This window comes from Physella acuta, unplaced genomic scaffold, assembly GCF_028476545.2.
Source record: "Physella acuta isolate Inbredline_101_S28 unplaced genomic scaffold, ASM2847654v3 ptg000144l, whole genome shotgun sequence".
Classification (NCBI taxonomy): Eukaryota; Metazoa; Mollusca; class Gastropoda; family Physidae; genus Physella; species Physella acuta.
This window is the reverse complement of record NW_026731663.1, coordinates 1,365,726-1,376,385: the sequence shown is the minus strand read 5'-3', so window position 1 is coordinate 1,376,385 and position 10,660 is coordinate 1,365,726. Positions and strand designations below refer to the sequence as shown.

The window sequence follows — 10,660 nt, the reverse complement described above, 5'->3', positions numbered from 1 at the left end:
GACATACGGACAGAATTGCAAAGCCCAGTTTTTCAGACTGGAATACGCATAAAACCTTTTAATTTTGATAAATCTGGATTGATAATTTTTGCCCGATTAAAATAAGTCCTCTATACTTCGGATGTGATGAAGGACTGAGGTGTAATACGGTGAAAATAGTTAAAATTTCAAGTGATTTTTGTGCACGATTACAATACTTTCTCTATACTTCGTATATACGAGAAAGTAAAAAGACTCGAGTTCAAACCCTCTGGCAGATACAGCTCGATCTCTCCCAACACTAAAAATTAAGAACGAAGAAGAAGAAGAAGCGACAACAATAAACAATGCAACATAAATAAACAGAAAATCATCAGCAACATAAATAAGCAACATTAGCAAAATAAATAAACAATCAACATTAGCAACAACAATAAACAATCAACATTAGCAACAACAATAAACAAGCAGCATTAGCAACAACAATAAACACGCAGCATTAGCAACACTTACTTTATTAGTCTATCTGATATGTTCCCACTTTGTTAGCCTATAGGCTATATTCCCCCTAACCCTAACCCACTTACTTTGTTAGCCTATAGGCTATATCCCCCCTAACCCACTTACTTTGTTAGCCTATAGGATGTCCCCACTTACTTTGTTAGCCTATAGGCTATGTTCCCCCCCCCCCTAACCCTAACCCACTTACTTTGTTAGCCTATAGGAACCGTCCCTAGATGAACCGGACTGGTCGTCTATCTTCAATGTCTGAAGTTGTTTGCCCAGAGCCGTTTGGGCCACCATGTTGGCTGATGAATACGTTAAACAGAAACACATCATGGCGATTAAATAGACTCAAAACAATGGGATTTTACTGTTTTGGAATGATGGGAATTTTTATTATTGTATTTATTCTGTATGGTGTCATGCTTTTTAGGGTCTTACCGTAGTCGATGCCAGCTTTGGTCAGTCTTAGCTTGGCGCCTGCCCCCCGTGACGTCACGTGATGGACAGCCAACCAGACGATACCGAGGATGACCAAAATTTTCAACTGACCGGATCTCTTCTCCATTGCCTCTAGGCAGTCGGCGGATTAACCGACGTTGACACGATATATAGAACTATTAAAAGTAAAGATGACGATACCAACTTTTTGGTATAGGGAAAGGATCAATTTACATCAACACGCAAAGAGTTATTTAACCTCTAGCACATGTGGAGATACATCTGTACTACACCCAGTGCCTTTTTAATTTAAATGAAAACTGTGCTTAAATTAAACTGAGTGTAATAAAAACGGTTTCAAATTTAACCCGCTTCTAATTAAACATGCTTATAATTAAACTACTTCTAATTAAAATAGTATCTAATAAAAACGTTGATGGTATACTCACCTACAAGCAGACAGACTTGATTACTTTCATGCTACAAAGATAAAGTATTGGCAGACTGTAGGCCTAGTCACAGTTTAGAAACTGGAGGTTCAAACAAAACATTTCAACTTCTGCTGTAACATTTTGAACTGTTGGTTACTCTCCACTCGGTAGTGTGGGCTGATGATTTACATTGTACTCTGTAAGTGGAGTACATGTGGGTCATCACACCACACGTGGGTCATCACACCACATCACATTATTCTGTTTCTTTAAACTTGCGTCATAGTTTAACGGTGTTCATCACTCTTTAAAAAAATTCTTAATGATGCCCCTCCCCAACATAGTTCCAGCGTCCCCAGGGGTTAATATCACCTAGTTTGGGAACCCCTGGGTTGTGTAAAAGTTTAACTTAGAACAGTACTGAACGGAGGGGGAGTTAACACTACAGATATCAGTGGCATATTTAATAAGAGGCGCCGAACGTGAGTTGTTTTTTTATGTCACGGTCAATTGGTGAGTCATGGGAAATGTTATCCACTATTACACCCACCCTCTTCACTCATTCTATCCTCCTCCCCCCCCCCCACATACATTACCCCCACCCTCTCCACCCATGCACATCACCCCCTCCCCTGTTGCCCAGAAAAGAGATCTAATGTTACAAAATGTGAAATCCACTCAGAAAATAGATGAATATCAATTTTTTAAATTTTAATTATATCTGATAGCAAATGAGATTTACAAAACATGAACACCCCAAGATTAGGACTGAACGTAAAACAAAGTTGTTTCTTGATCTACACTTAACGTTACAGTGGAAAAGATGTCCAAAGGAGACGACTAAAATTTGTTTTCTTTTTCCTTTTTTTTTTAATTTTTTTTAATTTTTTTTTTTTGTTCTTTTAAAAAAAAAAGCAAATTAGCTTCGGTTTCATTATTTTTTGTAATTTTATAGCCTCGTTATCTATGTTTCTTGTCTTCATTCTCGTCCTGAAGTTGTATTTCTCTGTTTGCTGTGTAGAGTGAAACATGAACTGTAGTAAGCTGTATGCTAATTTCTGTGGTCGTTGTTTTAATTTACACATTTTTTTTTGCTACTGTGGTAAAAATCGACATTATTTTGAAAAAAATCTGTACAAAGCAAATTTGATTAGATTACTTCATTCAATTACTTCAGTAGTGCTAAAAATCACATAATAATAACTAGAATGGCGCGACAACTACGCGAGCAATTCTCAGCGAAAAGGCACCAGCAAAGAAAATTTTTAAAATTTCAAACTTCTACCGTCTTGAATAGGAACTCTTCTTGATAGCTGGGGACAGTCACTCATCTAGGAGAGACAACTCAAAAAATTCATAAAGTGCTGCCTTGTTTACTCTTGGTTGGACAAACGCTATGGAAGCATATCGGCGTCAACGGCCTATATAGCGCATATTAGTTTTAGTAAGGTGTCCGCATAACAAGTTGATACGTAATACAGGCAAGAAGAGGGAGAACTTTGTATTGAAAGTATAAAAATGTAGTTTTTAAAGGTATATTTTAATATAAAATTGCTTGCTAACTTTTTTCTGGATTTTAAAATTATTACTATTATTATTATTATTGTTATTATTATTATTATTATTATTATTATTATTATTATTATTATTATTATTATTATTATTATTATTATTATTATTATTATTATTATTATTATTATTATTATTATTATTATTATTATTATTATTATTATTGTTTATGTTGTTATTAACAGGTTTTTTTTTAAATTCTGGTAGATGTTTCCAACACCATTCATCGCAGAGAATGCCAACACCTTCAACATGCGTGTCATCCAAATGTACAACACATTTTTACAACAAAGTCTGATACAGTTAATTCAACAAAAGCCCCAACATGAGTTGAATGTTTTATTGAGTGATGACGAAAGTGGTTGACTTTTGATCATAGATCTTGCTGTGGGGGTGCTTGCTACCACACTCTCCGTTACACAGTTCTGGGGACAGGAAATTTTTAAAAAATCAGTGAAATACCACCCACACTGTAGAGGGCATAGTTTCTTCCAGGCATCTATGGAGCCCCCCCCCCCCCCCGAAGAAAGTCTACCGCCCCCCCCCCCCCCCCCCCCCCCCCCCTCCCCCGAACGAAATGAAATTAATATAGAAAATATATACTTTTAACTTTTGAGAAATATGAAGTGACTGCCATAATCAAGTTTTAGAATATATTTTTTACAATGCAAATGTGTGTAACTTCCCCCCCCCCCCCCACCCTTTATTACCCCCAACCTAGTCAAAAATTGTCACAATTTTTACTTATTTATTTATTTTGCAATAAACTACTACAGTGGATCTCAAATTGTCACAATTTGTTTTTTGCTATAGGCTACTACAGTGGATCTCAAATTGTCACAATTTTTTTTTGCTATAGACTACTACAGTGGATCTCAAATTGTTTCATTTTTTTTCTTGCTATCGACTACTACAGTGGATCTCAAATTGTTTCATTTTTTTTCTTGCTATCGACTACTACAGTGGATCTCAAATTGTTTCATTTTTTTTCTTGCTATCGACTACTACAGTGGATCTCAAATTGTTTCATTTTTTTTTCTTGCTATAGACTACTACAGTGGATCTCAAATTGTGAAATCTTTGGAGTCTGTACTCACGGACTGTAGCGGTGTAGGTTCCTGGCAGCCATTCCTCACAGAAGTCTTGGGTGGGGTCACAGTCAGGGTCGGGCTCAGCGTCCAGGTCAATGACCGGGGCGTAGTTGCCTGGCTGCTGTGGCTCCTGAAGGAATGACCCTTCTGCAATGTCCAGCAGGAATACACACAATTTACCTCATCTTTCAACATATCGTTAAAACTATTACTGAACTTCTAGCTTAAAGTTTAAATTTTGAAATTTATTTTAAAATGTAGAAACGTAGGAAATAAATTAAAACCAGAGTGTCAGAAGATTGTTTAACTAAAAAAAAAACATGACTGACCAACTGGGATTTGATCCACGGTTTGGACAAAGAGGTATAGCTCTCCAGTGCCGGTGCCGTTTCTTGATGTGTATTGAAGATTAATTGTTTTCTTTCCTAAAGAGGAGGAAAACTTTTTAATAAATCATCAAAACATAATTAGACGTAAGGTAAACATCTATTCAAATATAGTGAGCTTATTTCGTTTGAAATGTTAAACTTTTCAAATTAAACGTTGGATTAAAAATGTCAGGAACAAAACTTTGTCAAGGACTGATAAGGGGTTTTAGCATGATGGAATTAAAGATGCCATCGACAGCTTTGTTTATCAAAATATAATTGAATCACACGTGTAACTAAGATCTCATCAACTCACCTGTATAACAAATGTGTCAACTCATTTGTATAACAAAGGTGTAACGGAATTACCTGCATTACAAAGGTGTTATTGACTCACCTGCATGACAAACATGTCACAACTCATCTGAATAACAAAGATGGCATCAACTTGCCTTTATAATAAAGTTCTCATCTACTCACCTGGATAATAGAGGTGTGATCTACTCACCTATATACAAAGGTGTCATCAACTTACCTGTACAACAAAGGTGTCATCAACTCACCTGTACAACAAAGGTGTCATAGACTCACCTTGTGGTCCACTGCTTGGCACGACGGTGAATCCTGTAATGGTGGCATCACCACCATCAAAGACAGGACATGACTTCAGAAGTTCACACAGGTAGATGGGGTCAAGGTCAGCCCTGGGGTCACAGTGACATATATCGAAACAATCAAAGCATGAAAAACGGATCTAAAAGTTAATAAAATAATCGAACACGTTTATCACACATTTTTGAACGGCAGTCCAGCTTTTGTTAGCTACATTTGTGATGGTGCTAGGTGAAGTAGAGCTCATCTGGTTTTGTGATTTTGGCACATAAACGAATCATTCGTTCACCCTTATGTCTGTCCTTACTCCTCAGTTATTCGTGCACAATACTCATGAGGCAGATGAAGTAGTGTTCATCTGATTCATTGACCTCGGCATATGAAGAGATAGTGTGGTCAGCACTTTGCCCAGCTGCCTTTATTTCCCTAACGTAAGTTAGGTACTGCTTTGAGCCCGAATTCGAACTCGGGACTCTCGGGTTCGCAGTCTAGCTCTTTACCGCTAGGCCAAGCCGTCCCCTTATAAAATCCTACTAGAACTGAAATGTAGTTATAAAATCTCACCACAACTGAAATGTAGCTATAAAAAACCACTATAACTCAATTGTAACTATAAAATATCACTAGAACTAAAATATAGCTATGAAAAAACTCACTTTTCGATTAGGTTGACAAACTCCTTGACGCCCTCCACGTCACAAAGAATGTTGCAGACGGCACCAAGGATTTGACTTCCGGTTTTCTCCGCCAGAACATTGCACAGATCAGCGCACGTGCCTATGACGCCCATGTCTGAGAGGAGAGAGAATCACGTGATCTTTACACTTAGGCTCGTGTAATACTTTGTGTTTGACTTAGATGCGTAATGTGGTCTCATTTTAATATTTTTTATAACTTTATTGCTTAAATAAACGCAAAATCCATAAAGATTTGTTTTTTAGTTTTAAAAAGATTAAATTAATCCCCAGCTACACAGTCTAATCTAGATTACCACACCAGAAAATTTTCTTCAGAAATTAAGCTAGATTCACACACCCAACTATTTGTTTCGGAGATTTTAAGCTATTTTCGCAAAAAACTTTACATAACATAAGCTAATTTATCCCAGCTATTAACTTACTTAGCATAATGTTAAGCTATATTCTCACAGCCAACAACTTATTCGTATATTACAAAGCTAGTTTCTCACAGCGAACAACCTACTTCAGAAGCTACTAAGCTAGCTTCTCAGCCAACAACGAATTTTAGAAGCTACTAAGCTACTTTCTCACAGCCAACAATGTATTTCAGAAGTTACTAAGCTAGCTTCTCAAGGCAAACAACTTCTTCAGATATTATTAAGCTAGCTTCTCACTGGCAACAACTTACTTAGAATGATGTTGAGCAGTTCGTTGATGGCCTGACCAGAGAAATCGATGCATGTCTTGCACCAGTCGACCCCCACTGGTTGTACACCCAGCACCCTCAGACCCCTGTAGTTTTTCTGACCAATGGGGGACAGTCCTGAGGTCAGGACCACCGCGGACAGTAACGTGGACAAGACCTGAATCTAAAAATAGACGTGAAAATAAAAAGTTCTGAGTTTCAAAAGGTTTATAAACAAAACAAACAAGGAGTAAATAACATTACATTGTTTCTATTATTTTAAAATAAAAATACACATTAGTCTAATTTAAATTAAATTATATAAATGCATAAGCTGTAGAAAAAATAAACTTGAGCGTCTGGATAAAAAAAAATATTTTAAAATCTAAATTTTAATGAGTGAAGTATTGGACCATTTCCAAATCAAATGTACGTTCCAACAACAAAATTATAAAGGCTACATTTCGTAAAATGGAAATTTAGGGGCACCTTTGTTCTAATTTCTCACCATCCACTATTATATCTGTCTTGAGCAGGTTCCAAATTCCCAAACTTTATTGTAATGGATTAAGCCTTTACAAAACAGAATTAAGTCTAAAATAGCTTGATATTCTTCTTAAAGATTGATTTATTTTCTCGCGGTGCTATTTTGTTTCGTTTAACAGCTTGAGATATTGATCTAATGAAATCACCAGCCGTTTTTTTTTTTTGTCTTTGTGCTTGACCCAGCAATGGGATTCTACACTTGTTAATGTCAAGGTATTAGGCATACAGCAGCTCGACACCACAATAAAGTAGTACTGTAGCGTGACGTCGCAATAAAGTATAACTGACTATTGCGTGACGCCGCTATAAAGTAGTTCTGTAATGTGACGCCCGTATAAAGAAGTACTGTACGCTGACGCAAATGTTGATCTCATCAAACAATTTTTACTGACGCAATTTTCCATGGAGCAGTTTACCTACATGTCATAAGCTCTGTCGTTGTTGAGGTGTATGTATAAGCATGACTTAACCTGTACCTGTTGGACTATTGACTTAATAAATCCGATAACTAGTTCAGTACTCTTTTTTAAAACTGCAATTTCTCTTGCGAAGCCATATCTAATTATTTAAAACCAATCGCGCATATTGAAAGCTATTACAAATATCAAACGATTGCGAAAAGCGAAGAGAATCTCAGACTAATCAAATATTTCTTACGTAGTTCATCTTGGCGGTGTCTCCGTCCAGATTTCTGTACAGTTAAGATCTGAATCTCTCAGCTAAGTTCAGTTATAACGTGGCCAGTGTGGGAACTTGCCAGATTGGCAACATTTGTGTTACGACAGATAATGGATAGATAAGAAATCAGTGCTGCTAGTTGCAACTTTTTTTCAATCTAATTGGGTTTTTTGTTTTATTTTTCGCCTTGAACTTGAGGGTTTTAAAGCTGCTAGATACTAAAAATTGTTTCAGAAAGAGGACGCGATGAATGGCTATGGGCATCTTGACAACTTCGCTGTTGACAAAGATTGTTTCAACTCATCTATTACACCACCTGTCTTATGATGCCACTGTTGAGAACAACAATCAAACAAATAAATAAAACACAATCTAATAAACAAGGGACGCCGTTAGCATAAGCCCATTTCATAGACACCTGTGTGTGTAATTATTAAAAGTATTGTCGCATAATTTTGTAGCAATTAACCTGCATTCTCATCAACTGGTGAAGCTATGTTTGAGCTAATTTGTACAGAAATATGCTTGGATTAAATGCTTTGAAGAAACAGAAAAAATAAATTCGAATAAGAAAAAAGGCTTTAGCTGCCCTGTGTAAAATTGAACACCAACTAATGACAAAAACTGGACTATTTTCGTTACTTCAAAATATTTCAAAACATTTCAATTATTCCATGCAAAGTTGTATTTAAATAGGACGATTGCGGCTATTTCAAAACATTTTAAAACCACGCTAATGGTTCATTTAATACTCTGCTGAATGCTAAAATACAGATCTTGGCAAAAGCCTGGAAAGTCTTTGCTCGATAGCACTGAAACTTATGGCATTGCACAACTTGGATATTTGTTATTTTATATAATAAAGTATAGATAAAGTATAGATATATGTAATGCAAAAACTTAGGCCCAAATAAAAATGACAAAACATTATCTTATTTCTTTTGTTTGTTTGATGCGATGATGCTTTTTTTTTTTCAATTATGTACTCTTAGAATAAATATTTTAACCCTATTTTTTGCAATACAGAAATAGAATCAAAGACGGAAAAAACGTTCCGTTTTGTAATCGAAAAAGTTCAGATTATATGGGGTTAATAAATTGTTTGAAAATAGACCGAGGCGGGCAGCGTAGTGCTATCAATGTATTAATCATATTAAATTTGGAACAGTATTGTTATCAATGGAATAAATCAGCCAACGATTGTTTTGTTTTCTCAGGACCACAATGCACCGCGCCAGACCACAGGAAGTACAGGAACCAGGGGCCACCACGGAACAAAGGACGCGCTGATCAAAGCGATCCGGAGAACCGAACCCTGGAGTTAAATCAAATGCAAGTCTGGATAAAGCCGCCGATTCACATCAATAGAGAAGTTCAATGCGCTGGACACAAAGTCGCAGATTTTTTCGAGCAAAATATAAACGTATGTTGACATTTCATACCCGCTCCTTGCTGATGGCGCACAGAGAAACGGCACGACGTCTTGACTAATATTTTATACATTAATTTTATTACACAAACTTCTGGAAAAATTGTGTTAGGGTTTAGATTTTGTTTTATAAACGTCAGTTTTCTAATAAATCTAAATGTAGGGCCTAATTAATTTGATTGGGAGCTAAATTGCGCCATGATGAAATTCGTACACGGGAGCTCCTGCCTTCACGCTTCAATAGTTTTCTGTTTCACAGTTTGTTATTATGGTGAGTAAACATTTCATGCATTGATGTATTCACAAAGTTTAGAGGATCAACGTGATCTTTTTTAAACGGTAAGTTTTATGTACAACATAATGTACAGAGTTTCTTCCAGACTTTTTTCTCCGGAGGGGGGGGGGGGGGCACTTGATATTTTCGGAGGGGGGGGGGGCGGTCAACATTTTTCGGGGGGGGGGGGGGCGGACACTAGTAAAAGTGTATGTTTACTATATAAAATCCATCTCGTTCGGGGGGGGGGGGGCAGTAGACTTTCTTCGCGAAGAGATGCCTGGAAGAAACTCTGATAATGTACAACACTACTCGGAACCCTACCCGAACACATAATCTATATCTAACTCTCTAAACGAACCCTTATCTTTAACCCAACTCTCGCCAATTACTTATCAGCACTACTTCCAGTAACCTCTCCCACTAACCTCTTCCACTAACTCTCCCACTAACCTCTCCCACTAACCTCTCCCACTAACCTCTTCCACTAACTCTCCCACTGACCTCTCCCACTAACCTCTTCAACCTCTCCCACTAACCTCTCCCATTAACCTCTCCCACTAACCTCTCCCACTAACCTCTCCCACTAACCTCTCCCACTAACCTCTCCCACTAACCTCTCCCACTAACCTCTCCCACTAACCTCTCCCACTAACCTCTCCCACTAACCTCTCCCACTAACCTCTCCCACTAACCTCTCCCACTAACCTCTCCCACTAACCTCTCCCACTAACCTCTCCCACTAACCTCTCCCACTAACCTCTCCCACTAACCTCTCCCACTAACCTCTCCCACTAACCTCCCCCATGTCTCACGCAGGAAGTGTCCAGAGTGATAACCCCACGATGACCTACCTGTGGCCCCTGTCCCAGAAGACGGTAGCCTTTGAGATGGTACGTAACCAGGACGCCAAGAAGCCAAAGAAAGGATCCTGTCCGCTTCTTGGCGTGAGTAACATTCATTTTTACTTTCTCGTATATACGAAGTATAGAGAAAGTCTTGTAATCGTGCAAAAAAAAAATCGAGATTTTTACAAATCTCGACGTTTTACACCTCACTGATACGGAAAAACATAATTTTGCAATCTTGTCCGTATGTCTGTGTGTCTGTGTGTCTGTCTGTCTGTCTGTCCGTGTGTAAACACGATAACTTGAGTACCGTTACAGCTAGGTTGATGAAATTTCATATATAAGTATTTTATCAAAATCGTAGATCCGTATCAACTTTTGAGCGATTTCCGATAACCGGAAGTGGTACTTTTCCTACTTTGAATTTTTCAAAAGCCTATAACTTGAGTACTATTTCAGATAGATAAATGAAATTTCACATGTAAGTAAAAGATCTAATATTCTCTACCTTCTGTTAAATTTTGA

At 37.4% G+C, this 10,660-nt stretch overlaps 1 protein-coding gene and 1 long non-coding RNA gene across 2 annotated transcripts; one reads left to right on the top strand and one right to left on the bottom strand.

Annotated features, from left to right (window-relative positions):
• Positions 1 to 3,249: 3,249 nt before the first annotated feature.
• Positions 3,250 to 7,667, bottom strand: LOC131935404 (countin-1-like). Its single transcript, XM_059291794.1, has 7 exons — positions 7,564 to 7,667; positions 6,364 to 6,544; positions 5,652 to 5,787; positions 4,975 to 5,087; positions 4,345 to 4,440; positions 4,022 to 4,162; positions 3,250 to 3,349 (listed from the first exon to the last, which is right to left on the bottom strand). The coding sequence occupies exons 1-7, from the start codon at positions 7,570 to 7,572 to the stop codon at positions 3,264 to 3,266; spliced, it is 762 nt and encodes a 253-aa protein (XP_059147777.1). The 5' UTR covers positions 7,573 to 7,667; the 3' UTR covers positions 3,250 to 3,263.
• A 940-nt stretch (positions 7,668 to 8,607) lies between these two features.
• Positions 8,608 to 10,200, top strand: LOC131935405 (uncharacterized). Its single transcript, XR_009385943.1, has 3 exons — positions 8,608 to 8,673; positions 8,802 to 9,284; positions 10,107 to 10,200. It is a non-coding gene; the product is annotated as an uncharacterized LOC131935405 (long non-coding RNA).
• Positions 10,201 to 10,660: the final 460 nt, after the last annotated feature.